Here is a 22,379-nt window from a genome sequence, read left to right as displayed (position 1 = left end):
CTGCCACCCAGGACTGCTGCCACCCAAGGCTGCTGACACCCAGGGCTGCTGACACGCAGGGCTGTAGTGGATGGAAGACGAGCCCTAGAAGGCACAGTTTGGGATTGAGATTATGCTGTTATGCTGCTTGGCTTTGGAAACGGCAGGTTTTCTTCTTCCAAGGAGACTTTTATGGCTATTCTGTGGAAATCGCAGCTTATCCAACTTTATTCTGCATAGGAATCACCTGGGGTTTTGTTAAAATGGAGCTCCTGGTTCTGTAATCCGGGGTGGGAGCTGAGACTCTGCATTTCTAACAATCCCGGATGATGCCAGTGTGGTCCACAGACCTCGTTTGCAGTAGTGAGGCCCTAGCGGTTAGTAAGCATGGCTAACCACAATTTAAGGCCTATTTATTTGAGAAGTTTTTTTCCTTATAATAAATGAATCTTCTTATTCTACATGGAAATTCGCGCTGAGGCTGGACTGGGAAGTCCTGGCGGTTTGCTCTCTTTTGTGTTTTGAACACCAGGTGAGTCTATACTTTATAAAGAGATTCGATAGATAATTTTCTCCTCCGCCCCTCTGTGTTCAGGGAAGATAAAGAGCATCCCCTTGGTAGAAACATGAACAGCTACTGCCCTGGGTAAGCGTCAGAGCGAGGCTCAAAATCAAAATATTCCTTCTGTGCTTTTGCTCCAGATAGTTTTTGCCCACTCTTAAACTATAATGAGGATTGTTTGACAACATTTCAGGGGAAAAAAAGGAATAACACGTGATCTTCATTCCAGATGTCTGAAAACTCCAGTTTACTAGTTTTCCGGCTCATTTTATTTACACACACTTGCCTCAGGGCCGTGTCTACATGTTCCGGGTCTGTTTTACTAAGAAGCAGCAAGTTAGCTGTGCCTCCTCGTCTGGTCTGGCACACACATTACAGACTTCAAACTTGGGACATGGAGTTCTGAGAGCGGCGCAGAAAACGCTTTTCTGCTGCCCAGAGAGGCAAAGACAAAGAAGCGAAGGGAGATACATAAAAGCTATTATGAAGGAAAGATCCTGAGTTAGAGCAAAAAAGTTAACAAGAGACATGGGGAGGGAGGGGTCACGTGAGAGTTTAAAAGAGAAAAGAGAACACAAGAGCGTGTTCTTGGAGCGTGGTGACTGGAGAGTTAACGTTGCTGTCCACCCACGACCGAATGGTTCTAAGGCTGAATAATAGCTTAAATTGTGGATAACATTGCAAATGTTCAAGTAAACCTGTCTTACTGTCGTCCTATCTTCTTTTCAGATGAGGAGACAGAGACAGGGAGAGGTAACAGACATTTAAAGCATCATTACTAAGGATATAAAAACAGGTTGGCGGCAAAACTAATTAGAACCAGCAATTACCGACTTTCTAATTAAATTATTCATACATACACATGCACACATACACGCAGACGTGTGCACACAATGCCTTGGACATGACCCAGTGTCACAGAACGCTTGAGCTTGAAGCCAGCGTAATGTTTTATCCCTGATGGAAGCTTAAGAGCCTTCCAAAAAAATAAAGAAATTGTTTTCCAAAGAGTCCATGCCGCTTGCCCGTAAGCATCCGGGAATGATATAGAATTATGTAGCGATAGGCCAGTGATTTTTGACAGGGCAGCTGTAGGAAGTGTGATTGGTACAGCATCTCTTTTAGTAACTGATATTATGAAAAATTCATGAATTGATAAGCCCAGTGAGTTAACTGGTGAAATAATATTTTCTTTATTTCTTTATTCTTAATACTATAAGTATTAAGTAAGTCTTTTCTGGAATCATGATGTTACCCTATAAACAAACCTACCAAAACTATTCTTTTGGATATGCTAAGCATTTGTGGCAACTACATGTAGAAGAGTAATTACTTTCTAAAGGATAGTAATAATACAGAAGAGTGGTTCTTATCCTATATTTATATTTTAACACACTAAATTCCATTCATATTTCTCACAGACCCACCAATCAGATTCAACCAATATAAACTCACAAACGACCTCACTAACTTGTATCTAACCATTCCAAGCCCCTAATCCCACTATGATTATTTTGAATCAACCACTTAGCCTCGTTTTTTAAAGAAACTTAAAGTTGTATCTCCAAGAGGTCAAATTTCTTTCTAACATATTCACAGTTCAAAATAATTACCACACTTAAGAAATTAATATTAATTACCTCGTTTAATATCCAGGTATTAAAACTCCCTCAGTTTTCTCGTAAAATTTTCGTGTTGCTGGAGTCAGGATCCAAATAAGGCTTCTACCTTGTAATGTGTTGTCTGTCCTTACAAGAAAGACACCAGGGTTTCCCACCAAAGTTTTTTCTTACAATTTGTATGTGAAATGAATAGAGTCATTTGTCCTGTTGAGTGCTCCACTGTCTGTGTTTTCATTGTTCTATTTCTGGGATATACATCTGTGAAACTTGTTTTTGTTGCCTAATCAATAATTGTATTAAGGCTCCATTCTCCATTACTGTACTTACTATTGACCGGTGAGATATGACATATTATATTATGTTTTCAAAATGTATTGGTCTTTTTCTTTTTAAGAGGAGAAAGTTGGCAGTGTCAATATCTATAATAGTTGCAGTTCACTTGATTGAATCACAAATCAGCAGGCATTTTATTTCCTATAAATAATCTCAAAGTATTCGGTCTATTTTGATTTTGTCAAATCGAGCACAATATTTCAAGTATATTTTCAAGGATATTTTCTGATAAATTGTTACACCTTTGAGAAACCTTGTTATGTTTACAGGTTTAAATAGCTTTTGTTTATTTATTTTTTCTTACATGAGAGGGTATAAGCACAGTTATGGAAGTTAGAGATTCAATATGGTTCTAGGAGCTGGTGAAACGTTGCATGGACTTGATGTCATTGAAGATGGTCCTTTAGTAGTGGATAGAATTTGTTATGATACATACAGGTAGGAAGTATTTCTACAGGAATTATAGTATGAGTAAAGGCACACACTAATACACTAGTATAAGTGAGGCAAGAACACTTCTTGGGCACAGAATTTATAAGGTCACAAGGACAATAGAACAGAACATAAAGGTAGAAATGTAGCAAGTATTTTGTAAAGGCCCTTGAATATCAAATTTTACTTTGAATCTACTACTGGTCAGATGGATGGAAATTTATTGTGCGTTGTTGGACTTTTCCTTCTTCACTTTAAAAGCCTAGGTACATTTTAGTGTCCCTTCTGGTTCTAATAATCCATTCTGAGGAATGAATGTGATGAACAATATAACATCTGAATTCCTCCAGGCCAGAGGTGTTGTGGAGAGTGTGGAAGGGTTGAATTAGCATAATAAGTATGGGACTTGAAGGAGAACATGAGTGCCAATGGATTTGTAGACATCGAATCACCATGACTAGGTGTTAATCGCGCTTCTGCAGTAATTGAAAGGAAAATGGAAAGCGTCGACTATTGAAGTTTCAGTCCCACAGGATTGATGAAGTGTGGTCCTCTGTGCTTGCTTTGGCCCTATGAATAGACATAACAAAGAAGCCAAAGAAAGGAATTGATAAAAAATTGGAGGATAAAAGAAGGCAAATGATAACTTTGGTGTGTAAGCTAGAAAGAAGGTCACATAAACAGATGAGTCTGTTATTCAGTTGATACGGATGGACGGAAATACACAACAGGTTAATTCTAGAGGGTAGGATTTTAGTTGAAATTTTAGTAGGAAACGAATTACTAAGTCAATGCTGTATAAACGTGTAGAGAGTACATATTCTTGGGAGAAGAATAAGGGATGGAGAGAAGAAGACCCAGTAAATGAAAGAGCAGTGAACAAGAGTGGGGTCAACAACTCACATGAGTGCACTGGGAGACAGTCGGTGAAAGGGAGAAGTTCAAAACAGTGGAGGAGCAACATGGTCCAATACAAATACTTCAGAGCACGGGGAGAGTTGAGGAAGATTCTTGTGTCCTTGAAGATAACAGCTTCCCGAGTGCACGGAAAGCAAGGCAGAAGCTGACTATTAAGGGATTAAAGAGTGGCACAGAATATAGGCACCAAGTAAAGTATTCTTGAGTGATAAGTAAGAAAATACACATGAACCAAAAAACCAAGCTGATTTTGGCTAAATAACTCACCTTGTCTGGACTTGTTGATTTTCCTGTTCTATAGTAGGAAATGTAATATGCCATTTCATTAGAATCATAGGGGAAAAATCAATAAGGAGATTTAGCTTCCTGAAAGGAAGTATAAGGTTTCCTTGTTGTCTCTGTGACTGATATTTGTGTTCAAGGTACAGAACGTAAGAGAGCAAGCCTTTATCTAGTTCTCTTAATCTTGGATTGGCAGGTAGACTGAGAAATTCACAAAAGATTTTTCTTCATCTTGGATGCTTTTATATTTTTAATTTAATTTAAATTACGACTTCATTGCATTAAAGCAGTTCAGCTTTTATTTGTAAATTATGCTCTGACATTATTCTTTCTAAGGTAGTTTGTTCATCTTTAGACAATTTTCTCAATGCCCAGGGTAGTTAGATGACAGCATGAACGATGGCAAATAACGACATATCATGTGCCAATGTCAAAAACAAGTGCTCTGTGAACCTGAAAGGACCCCTCCACGTGGGATGGGTTCCCCTTGAGTCAGGCAGTTTTAAGGACCTGCACGTTCCCATCAGTGACAGGCTCAGTGTAATAAGATCTAACTTAGAAAACATATCATCTTCCTAAGTAATTCTTTCCTTCACTAAAATACTCTCCACTTAGCAGCAAAGCAGTTGATTTAACTGCAGCAAAATTCCAAGTGATTCCAACATCCCCCATGGTGGTGCTGTTTCCTGGGAGGCTTTGGGGTCTGTGTGTGCACAACTGCCTTCACGCAGGCATCACAGCTCACCTGAGAAGAGGTTCTCCACTCAGGCATCAACCCATGACCATTACAGGGTGTGTGAACATGTCCTGGGCATATTTGGTCTAACTATATCCCTCCGAACACTGATTGGAGAACTCTTGGGTAACCTAGAAGTAGTTTAACTTAAGGTACAAATTTTCATTTTGTTTATGAAGGATTGCTCTTCAAAACTTGATTATATAATGCTTTCCTGCATGTTTGAATAAAGATTTTAATTTAAGAAGTTATTAAAAATGGGATTCAAGAATGCCCAGGAGTTGGTATTTATATGTGTGGTTTGTTTTTGAAGAATGTAATGCCACCTGCATTTGGATTTTGTATAGATCTTTCTTTCATGGCTCACTTCTTGAAAAAGCCCTCGTGCTACAGACCAGCAGCAACTTATTAGATTGAAACTGTATATATTGTTCATCGCTTGGCTTCCAAAATAATATTTTGATTTAAGAAGCAAATTAGGAAAGTTTACTAAAGAAATTGAACCTCATCTCGTGTTCTTCTTTTTCATTTTAACCTTTTTAAGAAAGAGATATTCCAATCATGTAAGTGAAACTCTCAGTTCCCCTAAAATTTCACAGTCACTTACTAATGTTGAATTTTTTATAAGGTGAAATAATACTATTTTGATAGTATTAACAACATCACAAAGTCATAATTTTAAAGTCTCAATGATGACACATTTTATTATGGGGGTGCACTGTATTATTTTGAGGTGCTCTCATAATCGAAGGTCACATTGTATATGTTGCATTACCATAATTTTCTAATTAATTTGCTCTTTATACGTGTTTATATGTGTTCCAATTGCATTTCATTAACTCATAGTTTTCTTGTAAGTTTGTTCTTTCTTTTCCATGTTCAAAGAATCTCTTTAATTCAATTTCTCTGTTTCTCCTCATACAGTCTGGCAGCCAGATATGCAACTCAGTCTAATCACAGTGGAATTGCAACCAGTCAAAAAAAGCCTACTAGGTCAGTTAATATTCTCTAATTTATTGCTTCTTAGTGATATTCAACTAAATACTTAGTGATACTTTGTCCTATCTAATTTTTTTTTAAAATGACACCCTTCTGAATGAAAAGTCTGCAACACTGAGGTTTTCCAGGCAGCTTTCCGTACACGGCCTCAGGGATGAGCATGTTTGTATTAAATAACTAAATGGATTTGGTCTCCTTTTAGTCTAATTGTATTTAGTGATAGGACTGGGCTGAAGTCTGAGTTTTAGGGTTAGAACAAATAAGAAAAATAGTTAATTGGAAGGCCTCATCTGTCCAGGTCACATAATCTGGAAGTTATACAATGAGATTGCATTTCCTTTTTGAGATGGGTATGCATTAAGTATTGTATATTTTAAAGAAGAATTGAAAAATATTGGTAGATTTTGGTTGGGAAGTTAGTACCGGGTCAGCATGGACTGGTTTTCTATCTATTATAGTTTACATTTTTGCCTGTTTATGACTCATGTATTTTAAAGATGGTCCACTAAAATAAAAAGCATGTATACTGTTTGGAAAATAATGATACAGAAAAATATGTCTAAAGAGTAGATTTTTATAACAAAGTTGCTGAAGCTGTGATGGTATCATAGAACAGCCAAGTAAAGCCCCAGGGCCGCACTCTGCGCCTCTGAGGAGCACGTGATTCTGGGCGCCCTCTTCCTCGCTGGGGAGGGACCCAGTGGCCCCTTGTTACAAGGCTCCGTTAATGAATCATATTACACGATGTGGGACCACAAGGACTACTTTTGATGCTTTGATTTGAGTTTTGCCTTGCCTTGGTTTTCTGAATTACACTCATTTTTACAGTAGTCATGAAGATTCTGGAGAGACAAAATGAAAGAAGGTATTTAAATTAAAAACTAAAATAAATGATATGAATTAGCCATGTGTAAGAAACAGTGACCTGCCATGTCCAGTGAGCAAATGAGGATTTTATTACTCCTTCTAATCTCAGGAATATAAAATCCATTTTAAGTACTTTGTCTTGATAGGACCCTTTTCTCTCTCTCTCCTTCTGTCTCTCTCTTCACTTCATCTCATTTCCCTTTTATTATTTGATGAATGATCTGGAAGCTCTGGCTGCCTATCAAATTAGGGTAATGAGAAGAGCAAATTCATTTTTTAATTTGTTTTAATTTGTTCTTCTGAGGACTGAAGATCATTTGGCTTCATGGGTCACAGTAAAGACTAAAATATATTTTAATTGCTTTCTAGAAATGGGTCAGTGTTCATGGCTCGCAGGGCAGGTTTTGTGACAAAATTTGTTTCTACATTGAGTTTGGAATGGATTTTCTGTCTATGGCTATTCCACAGGAATAGTTCCCAGATTATTATGATTGGGATTATTTGGCCAAATTAATCAGTGGAGTTCTTTCTGCAGAGTGCAATCACTGGTACTATAAATTCCTAGTGTCTGTGGATATTGTGCTATACTTACAAACCCTTCTAGATTCATTAGAGCTAACATTGAATGCTGGAAGCATTTGGAAAAGATTCTAATCTTGTGTATGACACAACCTCTAATTAGCAAAATAGCTGAAGGGACTATTTATTAGCCATACTTATTTAAAGTCTAAAATGCAGTCAATATTTTGAAACCATTAGCTATTCTGAAAAAAATCAACGCTTTTAAGCTCTTATTTGATTTTTCCTGATGTTCATTCCATTTTGCAGTGCCTGTTACTATTATAAAGCATTTATATTGTCTAAGGGTTTGATTTTCTAATAATCTATGGAAAAATATACTTAAGTAGTATTATAAAGGTGAGTTAAAATGTCAATACTGTAACAACTGCAATGTGACATTTTGATATATTTGGCACCAAGATACCATGTGTATATTTTAAAAGAACTATAAAAAAAATATTCAGTACTGTATTTATGTGTTCTGGGTTGTTGTTTGTTTTTCTCTTCAAATAAAATTTTTCTTTTTCTTTTTCTTTTTTTTTTTTTGTGAGAGAGTCTCACTTTGTCACCCTCAGTAGAGTGCTGTAGTGTCACAGCTCACAGCAACCTCAAACTCTTGGGCTTAAACAATTCTCTTGTCTCAGCCTCCCCAGTAGCTGGGATTGCAGGTGCCCACCACAATGCCTGGCTATTTTTAGAGATGAAGTCTCACTCTGGCTCAGACTGGTCTTGAACTCATGAGCTCAGGTGATCCACCCACCTCGGCCTCCCAGAGTGTTGAGGATTACAGGTGTGAGCAACTGTGCCAAGCCTTAAATAAAATTTTTCAAATAGTATGCAGTGACTTTTATATGGCAGTAACAAATACTAGTAAAGTTGTTGTCCACCTTCAATATCATATTTTCCAAATATATTTAAGAATGTCAATATTAGAGGGCTGGGCATGGTGGCTCACACTTATAATCCTAGCACTCTGGGAGGTTGAGACAGGTAGATTGCCTGAGCCTAGCAGTTCAAGACTAGCCTGAGCAAGAGCAAGGCCCTATCTCTAAAAACAGCCAGGCGTTGTGGCCGGCACATATAGTCCCAGCTACTCCGGAGGGTGAGGCAAGGGGATGGCGTTTGTCCAAGAGTTAGAGGTTGCTGTGAGCTATGATGCCAGGGCAACAAAGTGAGACTCTGTCTCAAAAAAAAAAAAAAAAAGTTGATAAGTTTTTAATTTCTAGTTTTTAATATACCTGAAGTTAGTTTATTATAACTACATGATGTATGCTGGTAGTATAAAATCAGAATCTAGTAATTGCACATTTTATATCAAGTTCATGAAATAGTTGACAATTGAAATCTTAATGTGAGGATTGCATAAACAGTGAAATAAATGATCCAAATTGGTGTTTAACTGTAGTCCAATGAAATAATGGTAGGTTATTGGACCTCGTAATATTGCTATCATAAGAGAGACTCTATATATTTCCTCATGTTCTGTTTTTTGTACACACAGACAAGCCAAAGATGCTGGCACTGTAGGTAAATGGTCATGCCGCTAACAGCAATATTCTTCTGAGACCTGCCTCCGTTCTTGTTGTATCTCCTCTGTGATCTGTTAGCTGTAGTTGGGAGATGACCACACAACTACAGCTGGCAAGAAAATGAAAGAGTTTTGGGGTGAGGCAGACCAGTCAAATATAACTTAGCCCAAGACCTGTCCCGGTGCCATGTTTTAATTAAAGTAGTGATTAGGTTAGGTAGTCGGTAAGCATTTGCTGTTCCCAATTGTTCAGTAACTTTATTCTTGTGAAACCTTGTCATTAATACACAACCTGGCGAAGAATATTGCTAGCTGAGATAAAAATAAATGCCCTGTACAGTGAAACGAATAATGTAACACCACCTGCAAGTTGCTTTATTAATATACTGAGGTCATAATAAATTTAAGTTTTATTATTTCTCTGACTTGTTGTGCAATTATTACAGTACTTCTTAGGCAAAGTTTTATTTAACAGGGGTAGGGTAAGTATAACTTTTTAAAATTATTTTGATTATTTTATGATTGCTACTCTCTCTGGGGACATGCTTGTTATAAGATGAAGCAATACTTTTCTGAAGCTCTCCAACCTTATTATTTAGCTATTTTATTTGTCACTTAAACTACCATCTTCTGCTATATAGATGTTAGAACATCAGATATTGGGATTTTATTGTTAACTCTAACCTGCTCAGACCCTGCTTACGTCTTTGTAATGTATGATAATGATGTAACTTTTCTCATGCTATTTCAGGCTTCCTGGACCCTCTAGGGTACCAGCTGCAGGCAGCAGTAGCAAGGCCCAGGGAGCCTCTAATTTAAATAGGAGAAGTCAGAGCTTCAACAGCATTGACAAAAACAAGCCTCCAAATTATGCAAATGGAAATGAAAAAGGTAAGTTTTCACTCGTTTCATCATTATGACCGAGGCTAACAAGGGGCTTGTGAATTATACACCGTCTAATATTTGAGGACCTTAGCAGCTTTGCAGATAGAAATCTTATCAGTAGAGTTGAATCATGTTTCCTAAGCACCCCCACACCGGATTTTAGCTTTTTTGTCTGAAGAATATTTTAAGCAAATAAACTCACTTATTTAAAAGTAGTTATATACCCGAGAATAAAATGTTTCTTGAAACAGTTTCTTCTAGGAGTATATAAATAGCATTTTCTTACGCCCTTTTATGTTTTATGAAAATGTATTCCGAAATCATAAAACTATATAGAATTTATTTGAATCCTTAGATTCAGTTAATGTAAGTTTCACAAATGTTGTGGGCAGTTAAAGTCAGAGCATCAGAAGTTAAAACATAATGGCAATAGGTACTGCGTTCCCCCTAAAATAAGACACTGTCTTATATTTATTTTTTCTCAAGAAGACACGCTAGGGCTTATTTTCAGGGGATGTCTCTGCACTGAAATGCATGGCGTGGCTATGCATAGCAATTCCCATCACTAGGTCTTATTATCAGGATAGGTTTATTAACAAATGCATAGAAATCCTGCTAGGGCTTATTTTGGGGGTAGGTCTTATTTTCGGGGGAAACATGGTATTTGTCTCTGCAAGCAGCAGGTCCTGGGAATGTTATGGCCCAGTTTTCTGATATTTGTTTTATTTTCTTGATATTTGTTTTATTTTCTTGAAATAGTACATAATATAAAATCACATACAAATCATTAGAGAAAAAAAAGGCGATCAGTGGGAATTGTATTTAAAAGCCATGTTTTAAGTGAAGTACATGCCACACAATTCTCTGTGACATGCAAAATGTCCAAAAGTGTCCCCGGCTTGCTGCCTGCCACTGCATAACAGAGCCCAGCATGTGAAGTTTACACCCAAATCGTGATGGAATCAGTGTTTTCCTATTGCTAAAACGTCAAACATCTCTCCATAGTATCAAGCTCTACCTGGAAGAACACCTAAAATTAAAAAGTGATACAAATGTGTAGGATTTACTCAGTAGAATGCTTGACAAATTGGTTTGAATAGTTCAACCAAAAGGAAACACTTTTCTTCAGATTGGACAATTGCAAATCATTTCAGATAGGCAAATGTTTAGACGGCTCGCTCCTGCTCAGGTGTGAATTGAGGGATGTGATCTATGATCTAGGCGTCCTTTTGTGAAAATCTCCCGCTCCACTGAAGACAAATCCGCACAGACTGTAACCCCTGAGAGCAGAGTGATGGGTCTTGATCCTTGCAATATCCCCAGCTCTTGAGTTGAAAGGAACATTTTTTTAAATGTATATTTGGAATTTAGGAGTTTATATTTAAAATATAAAATAATATATTTGATTTAAGGTACAAAGAAATATTACTGAAGCTATATTCTTCTGGGAGTGGTGGTGAAGGATGACAGTTCCTTATCAGAAAAGCATTCCCCCCCCCCGTGACTTTTTCAGAAAGTGTTACATTAGTTCAGGCTGATACTTCCTGTACATGGTATGATTTCTAAAGGAAGATAACAACCTTAGGAATAGAGATGAATTGGTCAGGTGTGGTGGCTCATGCCTGTACTCCTAGCACTTTGGGAGGCTGTCATGGGAGGATTGCTTGAGGCCAGGAGTTCCAGACCACCTGTTTTCCAGGATAACACAGTGAGACCCTATCTCTATTTAAAGCAATTATCTAGATATGATAGTGTGCCCTACAGTCCCAGCTACTTTGGAAGCAGAAGCAGGAGGATCGATTTAGCCCAGGAATTAGAAGTTACAGTGAGCTATAATAATACCACTGCACTCTCGAGGCAATAGACTGAGACACTGCTTCAAAAAGGAAAAGAAAAAGAGAAAGAAATAGATAACGATACATGTATTGAATGGACTTCCAAAGTGTCTGTTTAAGCTACACTATGCCACAGTTATATAATATTTTACAAGAAATCATTAATGTTGGCAAAGAGACTTATAAATGCTAGCAATTTGATATTATAATGTATCTGAATATTTCTATAATGTGAAAATCTTTTCCTAATTTCATTTCTGTGTCTAAAAGTAAAAATCCAAAAATAGACAAGCATTAGCATTCTTCCATGACCACTTTAACCTCTCCTAGGTATGCCCAGGAAGTGATGAAAAATAGCAAGTAGCAATATTTGTAATAACCACAAGGTGGAGACAGATGTCATGTAATGTGCAGCCTTTGATCATACATGTAAAGCAGATTTCCTTAGGTCCGTATCTATAGGAAAATATATGGTTTCAAGTTAATTCCAACTAACTAAAAATTCCAAAACATTTAAAGTGTGTGATTCCTCATTGATATGTTTGTAATATATCAAATATAAGCATTAAAAGTCTATAAATGGCCAATGGTAACTAGAGCTCAGATTGCAAATGACGCAGCCATCTGGAATTTGTTTTGCATGCAATGTAGAATCTGTTTTTAAACATGGAGTTACAATATTACATCAATACATCCAAGATCTATATTCCTAAATTACCCGTTATGCCATGCTCTTTACAAAGCAATAATAAATATAACATACAGAGTAATTTATAATTTATTCTATATTCAAATAGTATTTTGATAAAGATGTTTGATATAAACTTACTAACAAAGCATAACTTATGTAGAAATGTAAGATTCCATCTGCTGATAAGCTGATCTCTGTAACAAAGTAGTTTGCACATATATCCTGGGTCTGACCAGGCAAGGTGAAAATTAAAGAATTTTCAGAGTTTACATTGTTATAATGACAGAAATCAGAAAGTACTAAGTTCAATGTCCCAATTTCAACTGTTATTCCTCTTTAGTTATTCAAAATTAAACCATTCATATTATTATTAATTTATTCATGAATAAATTAACATATTTTATTTGAAGGATGCACGAAATTACCGGCAATGTGCTCCTTGAATACTTCTAAGTGGAAATATACTTTCTACATTCTTTACCAAGTCTGAGGAAATGAGTTATATAAACCAGTTCAGGAATCTTATAGATTTTGTAATCAATAATAAAGGTTTATTCACAATTATCATAATTTTACTTTCTCATGTGAGGAAAACAAACTATCGAAAACAGCCATTTTTCATACATTTGATTTTTTATAAAAGATAATAGCTCTTATAAAAATGGAATGAGATTTAATGAAAGGAAATCAGTAGAGAATCACACTGTTCTTTAAAAAGGTACATCTAATATCATTTTACTAGTGATGCAATTCAAAAAAATTATGTGTTCATTTTGCCTTTTCACCAAATGAATTAAAATATCAGAGCACATTGTAGTAGGTTATTATTTTCAGAGAAGGCTGAAATGGAAACGTTACAGTAGAATGCAATGCCGCTTTGCCATGATGCTGAGGTGGAATGTGAGGAGGTCTCAGAACCAATTAGGAAATGCAGGTAGCATCATTTGTAAAGCGTTTCTTTTGAGAGTCCTTCAGCTTCTTCTCCTGATGACCTTCCACTCAGAAACTGGCAATGAATAGCACATTCTGTTGCCAGCGTTTGTTAATTAGCCCAGGCACTCTTCAAGAGTGCTCTAACCAATACATGCTCTAAAGAAAACCAAATACCTGTCCATTGGAAATCAGATCTTATAGACACCATGCGATAGTTCCTTTGGACATGTACTTTGGCTGCCTGAAGGCAGTTATTCTTGTTGTACAAAATCTCGGTAATAAATCTGAACAATCCTAAATCACTTAAGATTCTATGTATCCCTTTGTTTGGAATCCAGTTTCTGAATTATCATCTATAAACATGTACTGTTTGACCCAGTCCCTTAGCAGAGAGGTATTTTTGCGTATTGCCAAGAACCAGAGAGAATTCTGCCATCTTTTTCCTGGTTTCCACATGTGACTCTTATCTTGTGTAAAGGCTAGCAATTTGATGTCATCATGTATCTGAATTTTCTAGATACATTACTGTACTTTTACTGAACAGCAAGGTTCCTTTCTTTTCAGGAGTCAATCAAGTATCTTGTGTTGTAAGAACTTTTGCTTTTACTCACATTCAAAATAAAAGTAATAAAATTGATGCAAACATTTTGCAACATTTAAATTCAGCATTACAAAAAAATAAGAGTTACTAAAAATTTTGCATTCGTCTTGAAAGTTGGGTGACTCCTTGTTAACTAAAACATAGATGTTTACCTCTTACAGCCATTCCATATTTCCTGATTACGCTAAATTAACTCTAAAGTCAAAGGACTGAACTTTTCAATGTTCTTTTCAAGCCCCTGAAAATGTGTTTTAGTTATTAATCAAACCCCTTGCTTTACTGTCACTTTTTGCTTTGTTACTTAATATTCACAGAAGCCTGAAATACTGTTGTCAACATCATAATCTCTACAATCATAGGGATTTTCATGAGCTACCATAACAGGCTACATAACTGGGTACATGAATCAGGTGATATGACTGTATACAGATGGACATATATGTCTTTTTGTTTATGTAGACATGCACACATAGTGAAGTGTCTGCAAATTATACCTGCAAAAATTAGATGTACCAAAATTACATACTATTTTCTAAATGGCCAATGAATGTAAACGTCCCTAAATTTCACAACACTCTGCAGAGTGGCACTCTGACATTGCACGTGGTACAATATAAGGGAATGTGGGATGGACAGAGCCTCCAGGGTCCCTTAGAAAACATCCTGTGTTTCTGCTGAGTCATCGTAAGACTGATGACTGAGGATTGTATGGGCAATCATTTATGCCAGGTGGTGTGGTGGCGTGCACAGGAGTCGCTTAGGAACCAGAGATATTTGAATTTGAATCCTACTGTTTTTCAACTTTTCAAAAATAGTTTAAAGATTGGCATGTTATTATCAAATGATAGTTTAAGTTGATTATTTACTCAACCCATTGCCATGGGCCTATTGCTTAATCATTTTCTTCCGTTTATACTAATCTGTGATGCTTAAAGTGTCCTGTACGCAGCAGGGGCCAGCGACATCACTGATCTCCATGCCTGCTGTGCTGGGAATACTTTAGAGAGAAGGGTGCAACTGGCATCATTCTTGTTGTCATTTTATATATTTCTGAGTTAAAAGCTACATTTCCTCAATCTAAACAATGTACTGTTCTGGGAGGAAAAGGACGTGAACAGATTGGGGATGGTCTCGGATCCTCTCTCAGGCTGATAGCACTGCTGGCATCGTGGTGCTGAGCTCTAAAAATAACTGATGTTCTACGGAAAATTGTTTCTCTCTGAAGTTTCCATATGCCTGTTGTGACTGCCACATTCGCTTCCAAGTATTGATTTTAGAACTAGATCAGAATTGTACACAAGTCATCAATATATTTATTTGCAGGACAAGACAACTAAGCATTAACTGTGAATTCAGATGTTTTGCAGCATGAGCAGACTTGGGTTCTCACATCCGCTCAGAGCAGTGGGGCAGGTCATACGCTGAAGACGTTCGTGTGGCCTTTACTGCGTAGAAAGTGTCTGTGTGAAGTTCTCTCCACTTACGCTCTGCTCACGGAGGGGGAAAGAAAGTGGGAATTAACTTCACTGTTTGACAAACATGTGACTTTCTGGAAAGCCACGCCAGCCGCATTTCTGGAAATGCCGCAAACATATGGGGAAAAGAGAAGTGGTGAAAGCCTCCAACTTTTCAAGTCAAATAAACCTGAGTTCCAATTTCTATTTTGTCTTTTCTAAGTTTTACTATGTGTGGGACTGAGGAAAAGGCCCTTTCTCTTCCTAGGCTTCCATTTCCTCATGGCTAACACACCTAGATGATAGATTGTTATGGATTTCAGTGAGAATAAAAAGCCCTCCAGTATAAAGGGCTTATAAAGTATGTGGAACGCAGGAAGCGGGAGATGAATAACATTGCTGGGATACGATGCCGTTGGCAGCGGTGGACATAGAGGCGGACAGAGAAAGCAGGAGGGAAATGGCAGAAGACTGGTATTGGTAGCAGAGCCAGGAGGCAGAGCTACAAGCAGAGGTAGTCCAGGAACAGGCAAGGTTCAACCCATTTCAGGAACGCCTGCAAATATGGCGCGAGATATTTGGTTTTTTACCCACAGTGAAACTCATCATAGTCAGAAGCAATGGTATTGACATTCAGAAATGTATCGTTTGGGCCAGGCTACTTGTTAACTGAACGTGTGAAGGGCAGAGACTAGAATTGGGGGCTGTGCTTCCTGGGTCCAAACTACAGATGGCCGCCTTCTCAGCTGCTGTCCTGCAGCCTGTGTTGCGAAGAGTCCAGAAGGCCCCTCATTATTCCAGAGCCTTCCTGGTACACAACGACCTATGATTTGTCCTCGTAATGAAATCCGAAACACCGCATTGCTGCTGTATAGAGACAGGCTGGGGAGAGATTTGGAGCTGAGCTTGGGAAGTGTCTTCTGTGTGTGCACTCTCCTGACGGTGATTGTCCAGCTGTTGCTGTGACCGTGGCTGTAGGTTGGATGAGTGTGTCTCTCTCATCTCATTCTTGAGGGTAGTGATATTGAAATTCCGCTTCTGTACTTGAACTGTCATGGCAGCCTTATCTATTTAATATCTTCAGCTTGTTCTCTCTTTTCTAAGGAAGAATCCTGACCTATTTTTCTTGTTCATCAGCCCCTTCAGAGCCCTGAGTGGTCCCTTCTGCCCTCTCCTCTCCATCCTCCCAAAGCCCCCAGGCATCCTGACACAGGGGTCTCCTGACTTCTTAACCTCGTTGCGGACACCAGCAGATACTCACTAAATACGTGGTAACATGATGAGAAAAAGGAAAACCCAATGGGCATGTTTTGTTTTTAGTGATTCTTTGCCACAAACTGCTGAACATCCAGATGAACTCAGAGCTGGCCGAGGTACTGAAAGTTCAAAGAAGGAAAAATGTTGATATTGCACAGCTATGGCACACTTAATGAAGTTAGCCAGCGTGGGTTCTATGATAGGAAACAGCCCTTTAACACCGAAAATACAGCTGTTTTCAAGATGTGAGAGTCTGTTCAGTCCTTGCTACTCAAAGCATGATGCGGCCAGGCAACTTGTTAGAAAGGCAGAATCTCAGCGTCCAGCTCAGACCTGCGGAGATGTAGGGTGCATTCCGTCAATCTCCTGTCCTGTAAAATGAGTAAGACCAGCGTTCTGTATCAGCTGGTTGGATTAGACATGGCTTTTCTTGTGTTTTGACTTTTTTAAAGAAGACATTTAAAAATACAAACATTGTACATTTACAGATACTTACTGAAATTTATTGATCCCCAATTCCTAAATATGTAAAGGCTTTCTTTGCCAAGTAGTGAAATTTCATCAAAACGTATTTACATTTTTTTAGTATCTATATGTGAACAGGACCAAATTAATATCTAATTTAATCATCCCCTTACCAACTTCTCCAGAATGAAAGAGGGAGGTTCATGGTTGATGAAACTGAAGTTAAATGACTTGACCAGAATGAATGACACAGTTTTTAAATGTTAACATTTGAACTGAGGGCTTAAATTATAACTCAGTTCTTTTTTATTTTAGACTTTGATATTAAAGTCCTTCTTTGATTTAGTTTTTGTTCTGAAAAGCAAGACTCATAACCAAACATTAATCTGTGAATAGAACAGTCATATAAAGTCATGTTATCCTCATACTGTGACTTCTGAATGGAACATGGGCAAACACTGCTCTGAAGTACTCACATGACAAGTGGATTTATTTTCCTGTAGCCGGCAAGAAGTGGCTTAATTCTTAGAATTTGGTTTGTTCAGATCCCTGCAGGAGGCTGTAGGTGGGCTGGTTAAGAGCAGAGTCTGGAAATCAGTTCAGATTCAGACCGTGTGACCTTGACCAAATTATTCCATTTTTCCTCAGTGGTTTCATCTGTAAAATTAGGATGACAATATTGACAGTGCCTCATAATATTATGATGCAGATAAATAGATACAGCTATGGAGAGATTTCTTAGCATAGCACCTGATCTTTAGGAGCAGAATTTCAATGATTATTTAAGAAAAATAAAATCAGGTGAAAAACTTAACTGTAACTTATAAGCACATTTAATGAGATAAGGATCAGCTAAACTCCCAGTAGATTGAAACAATTTCTCAACGTGCATTATACAACCTATTTTTATAAGGTAAATGGAATATTCATTTACTGGTCTGAGCTATAGTGGTAGCTGGGGAAAAATACAGAGAATTGCTCAGGGGCAGGATGGTGTTTTATTCATCTTTAGAAATCTGTGAGCAGCAAATTCATTTGGGTAAGAGTAATTTCAGAAAAACAAGCATGCTCCCCCCTACCCCCGCCCAAACCAATGCCTCTCAAATATTCTGTACTTTTGGTAGATAGTAAAACAAAACAAAACAAAGCAGTTACACCACAGAAGTAAGTGATGCTACCCGGCGAGTCTCTGTTTCAATTCAGAGGAGGGACACTTATGGTGTCCGTAGCTAGAACTCAGTGACGTGCTATAAGTGGTCAAGACTAATCAGCGTTTGTTTCATTTTTTTCCCCTTAACAATGTCCAGATTCCACCAAAGGACCTCAACCTTGTTCAGGTGTAACTGGTACCATGCAGCCCCCCGGCCCTGCTGGGCAGCCGCCGGCCTCGGCCATCCCGTCCCCGAGCGCCAGCAAGCCCTGGCGGAGCAAGTCCATGAACGTCAAGCACAGCGCCACGGCCACCATGCTGAGCATCAAGCAGGCGAGCCCGGCCACCTCGCCCACTCCGTCCCCGGACAGACTGAAGCCACCCGTCTCGGAAGGAGTCAAAGCTGCCCCCTCAGGACAGAAGTCCATGCTTGAGAAGTTCAAGCTGGTCAACGCCCGGACGGCTTTGCGCCCTCCGCAGTCTCCCAGCTCAGGACACGGTGACGGTGGGAAGGACGACGATGCCTGCTCTGAATCCGGAGAAACGGAAGGTTTTAACAGTGGTCTGAACAGTGGTGGCTCAACGAACAGCAGTCCCAAAGTGTCACCTAAATTGGCCCCTCCGAAAGCTGGCAGCAAAAATCTCAGCAATAAAAAGTCTCTGCTACAGCCCAAGGAGAAAGAGGAGAACAAGAACAAGAATAAAGTTTGCCCCGAGAAGCCGGTCAAGGAGGACAGGGAGCAGATGGCGGAGGCGGCTCCAAAGAAGACCTCCAAAATCGCAAGCTTGATCCCCAAGGGCAGCAAGGCGGCGGCGGCCAAGAAGGAGAGTTTGATCCCGTCGTCCAGTGGGATTCCAAAGCCAGGCTCAAAGGTGCCCGCCGCAAAGCAGATCATTTCTCCTGGCAGCACAGCAAGCAAAGAGTCTGAAAAATTCAGGACTACCAAAGGAAGCCCTTCCCAGTCCTTCCCTAAGCCCGTAGCCACCGAGAAGGCGAATCTGTCTACCTGCCCTGCGCCTGCGGAGGGCCGGGAAGCTGGCCAAGCTTCTGGCTCCTGTACCGCGACAGTGGCACAGAGCGGTGGGCAGTGCACAGGAAATGGTGCTGTCCAACTCCCTCAGCAGCAGCAACACACCCACCCGAATACCGCCACGGTGGCCCCGTTCATCTACAGGTAAGGCGGCCTCTGTGCATCTGCGGTTGAGAGCAGGTTGACAGGTGTGCACGCTCAGAGCACCATAAGGAAGGCTGGGAGTAGAGCTTTCTAGTCATTTGGGGAGCAACTGTTTACTGTGTATGCTGTCATATTGTAAATGTTCCTTAAATGTTATTTATGAAAAATTACTTCCAGGCCTGGCGCAGTGGTTCATGCCTGTAAGCCTACCATATTTTCTCCAAAATAAGACACTGTCTTATATTTATTTTTTCTCAAGAAGACACACTAGGGCTTATTTTCAGGGGACATCTTCCTCTCTGCGCTGAAATGCATGATATCTGCATAGCCATGCCATCACTAGGTCTTATTATTGATGTAGGACTTATATTTAATAAATGCATAGAAATCCTGCTGGAGCTTATTTTAGGGGTAGGTTTTATTTTCGGGGAAACACGGTAGCACTCTGGGAAGCTGAGGTGGGCAGATCGCCTGAGCTTACAACTTGAAGACTAGCCTGAGCCAGAGCGAGATCTCATCTCTAAAATTAGCAGGGTGTGGTGGCAGGTGCCTATAGTCCCAGTGACTCAGGAGGCTGAGGTAAGAGAATCACTTGAGCCCAAGAGTTTGAGGTTGCTGTGAGCCATGATGCCTTTGCACTCTACCAAGGGGGACATAGTGAGACTCTGTCTTAAAAAACAAAAAAAAAAGAATTACTTCCTCAATGTTAATTTTGTATCAGTTTCCAACAACTAGGCATAAATTTCTAGGTAAAAATAATTACTTACCCACTTGTGCTTTATTTACTTTTATGTTTTATGTTAGTGTTTTATTTTGTAGGTATTAAAATACACTATATATGCTATATCTAAAAATATGCACCCTGCTACCCTGTTGATAAAGACGGCACACCTTCGCCTGTTGTCCTGCAATTTGTTTTAATGGATTAGAAATAAATCATTCAGTGGTGTCAGTTTTAGTCACTGCCTGGCTAGCAAGGAGACGGTCTAGGGAGAATGCAGTCTGTCTTTGTGCAGCCTTCAGGAAGGTTGACAGTTTAACAAGAGGAAGAAAATTTCATGTTTGGGAAATAGGACCTGCTGTAATTAAGAAAAGGTCAAGGCTATATAGTTTAAAAATTTATTAAATTGATTAAATGTACATTTTTAAAAATAATACAAATAATTGTAATGATTTGTTTTCCCTCAATGAAAAACCTAAGTGGGCTTTATACAGTCAGCACAACAAAACCATAATTATTATGTTTAATCTATCGGAACATCTCAACTAAGCCTTGCTATTCAGACGTTAATACCAATCATTCATTTAAGGCCTGTATGTTCGGGTCAGATGGGAGTCTGCAGCTGTTTCTGAGTCCTGGGTTCCTATGTCATAAAATAGAATTTAAAATGTTAGAATCATAATTCAACATTTCAAAAATATAACAGAAATCATGGAGCTTTAAATATGTCATACTCAGCACCCTTGGGGATTTCAAATATATTCTGTAAAAACATCAATCAGTTAAAAGAAATCATAAGTGAATTTTGTAGGAAAGTGTAAATCTAGAACTTCTAATTTAGTAGGCTTCCTTCTATAAGTAGCAACAAGCATTTTGGGGTTTTAGATTATTTGTGATAAAAGATCCGGTGAACACACATTTGTAGCTTATTTATGAAAATGTAACCTTCAACTTCAAAAGAGGAAACTGCAGAGTTTAGAAGTTAAAAGTGTGGATTGGCGACCCTGAAAGTTCTCCACCCCCTTTGAGTTTCTGTTTACCCTTTTTAAAATGAAGGTTATAAAAGTGAAGTAATGTAGCTAAATAGCTATGAAAACAGACCATAAAGTCTGTCTTACGCTACCTTCCTTCAGAAACAGTATCTCGTGGTGGTTAAGGGGATAGTCTTTGCCTGGGTTGGACTCTCAATGCCACCACTGGCTAATGTTGTGACCTTAAGTAATATGTTAAAATCTTCTGAGCCTCAAGAGATAATAAAAAAAAGAAACTACTTAAAAGGGCTGTTTGAAGATTTAGTGAATTGATATTTACAAAGTGCAGAAGAGCGGTGTCTGCCATAGAGTAAAACAGCCTTCCCCGGATTTCACCATCTGAGGCCGTAAAGTGTGATTGATAAAGAATGCCTGCCTTGATTAGCTTTTTATAGAAAGAAAATAAGTTCATGTAGAATTTTTAGCACAGACCCAGGTTCAAAGTAAATGACATAAACGTCAGTAATGATCTTGTCATCGTGGGTAATATATGATAGTTAGAAATAGAAAGCTAATACAGAGACTTCACGTGACAGTCTACACATGAGGCCAGGGTTCTTTGAGGTCTTTTATCGATTCAGAAGCATTTTGTAAATGATAATGTAAGTCCTCTCAAGGCAGAATAGCGAACGCTTCTCAACTGCAGGTAGGACGTGTTCGTATTACAGAGCCATGATGTCCAGGTTAGGAAAGCCCTGATGTTCTCTCTGCCTCTCCAGCTCCATGTAAGGATCCTTGTTGAAAAAGCCCTGATGAACTTTTCTGGAGATGCTAAGCATTTGCTAAAGGAATGCTATAATGGCTTGCTATTTTATAATGGTATTTTCATTTGTTGAGTGCCTACTTATTTAATGTCTCTGTGTCACAAGATGTATGTGCATTTTATAATTTAAACTTGATCATGATCCATCCTCCTTAGAAATGAACATTATTTCATTTTACAGAGATGAAAAAGTGGAAATTTCATGTCAGAATAGTAATAAACTCTTTTTTTAAATTTTTCTTATACATGTGTATATTAGGTTTCCACTTTTGCCTTCACAGAATTAAAAAGGCTAAATTTAATGACAGTAACAATATTTAACAGAAGAACTGAGAACAAAAACCTCATAAAGAATGAATGAGCATAAAGACACTCAAAAGAAATCAGACGATGGCTGCAATGAAATATTAAGCACTAATAATAGTAATAATGCAAAGAAAGTAACATTCACATTGTCAGGAAGGAGTATGTCTAGTATAGAATACTTTGATCAGTTAACTTCTTCTTATTTTGTTTTTTCCAAAGTCTCAAAAAAATAGACAACTAATATTTATAAATAAAAGTAAAAGATAATTTCAAAAAAAAAAAACAGATCATGC

At 38.4% G+C, this 22,379-nt stretch overlaps 1 protein-coding gene across 3 annotated transcripts in view; it reads left to right on the top strand.

The window, feature by feature from the left end:
- Positions 1-22,379, top strand: part of NAV3 (neuron navigator 3) — a 345,805-nt gene that overhangs the window by 138,745 nt on the left and 184,681 nt on the right. For all 3 annotated transcript variants that reach the window (XM_003783395.1, XM_003783396.1, XM_012814175.1), the window contains exons 6-8: positions 5,789-5,857; positions 9,571-9,710; positions 18,248-19,265. In XM_003783395.1, the coding sequence (XP_003783443.1) occupies positions 5,789-5,857; positions 9,571-9,710; positions 18,248-19,265 (1,227 nt within the window). The remainder of the gene's footprint in view (positions 1-5,788; positions 5,858-9,570; positions 9,711-18,247; positions 19,266-22,379) is intronic.

Source organism: Otolemur garnettii, unplaced genomic scaffold (genome assembly GCF_000181295.1).
Source record: "Otolemur garnettii isolate 467f Iridium unplaced genomic scaffold, OtoGar3 scaffold00007, whole genome shotgun sequence".
Taxonomy (NCBI): Eukaryota; Metazoa; Chordata; class Mammalia; order Primates; family Galagidae; genus Otolemur; species Otolemur garnettii.
This window is presented reverse-complemented; position numbering and strand designations above follow the sequence as displayed.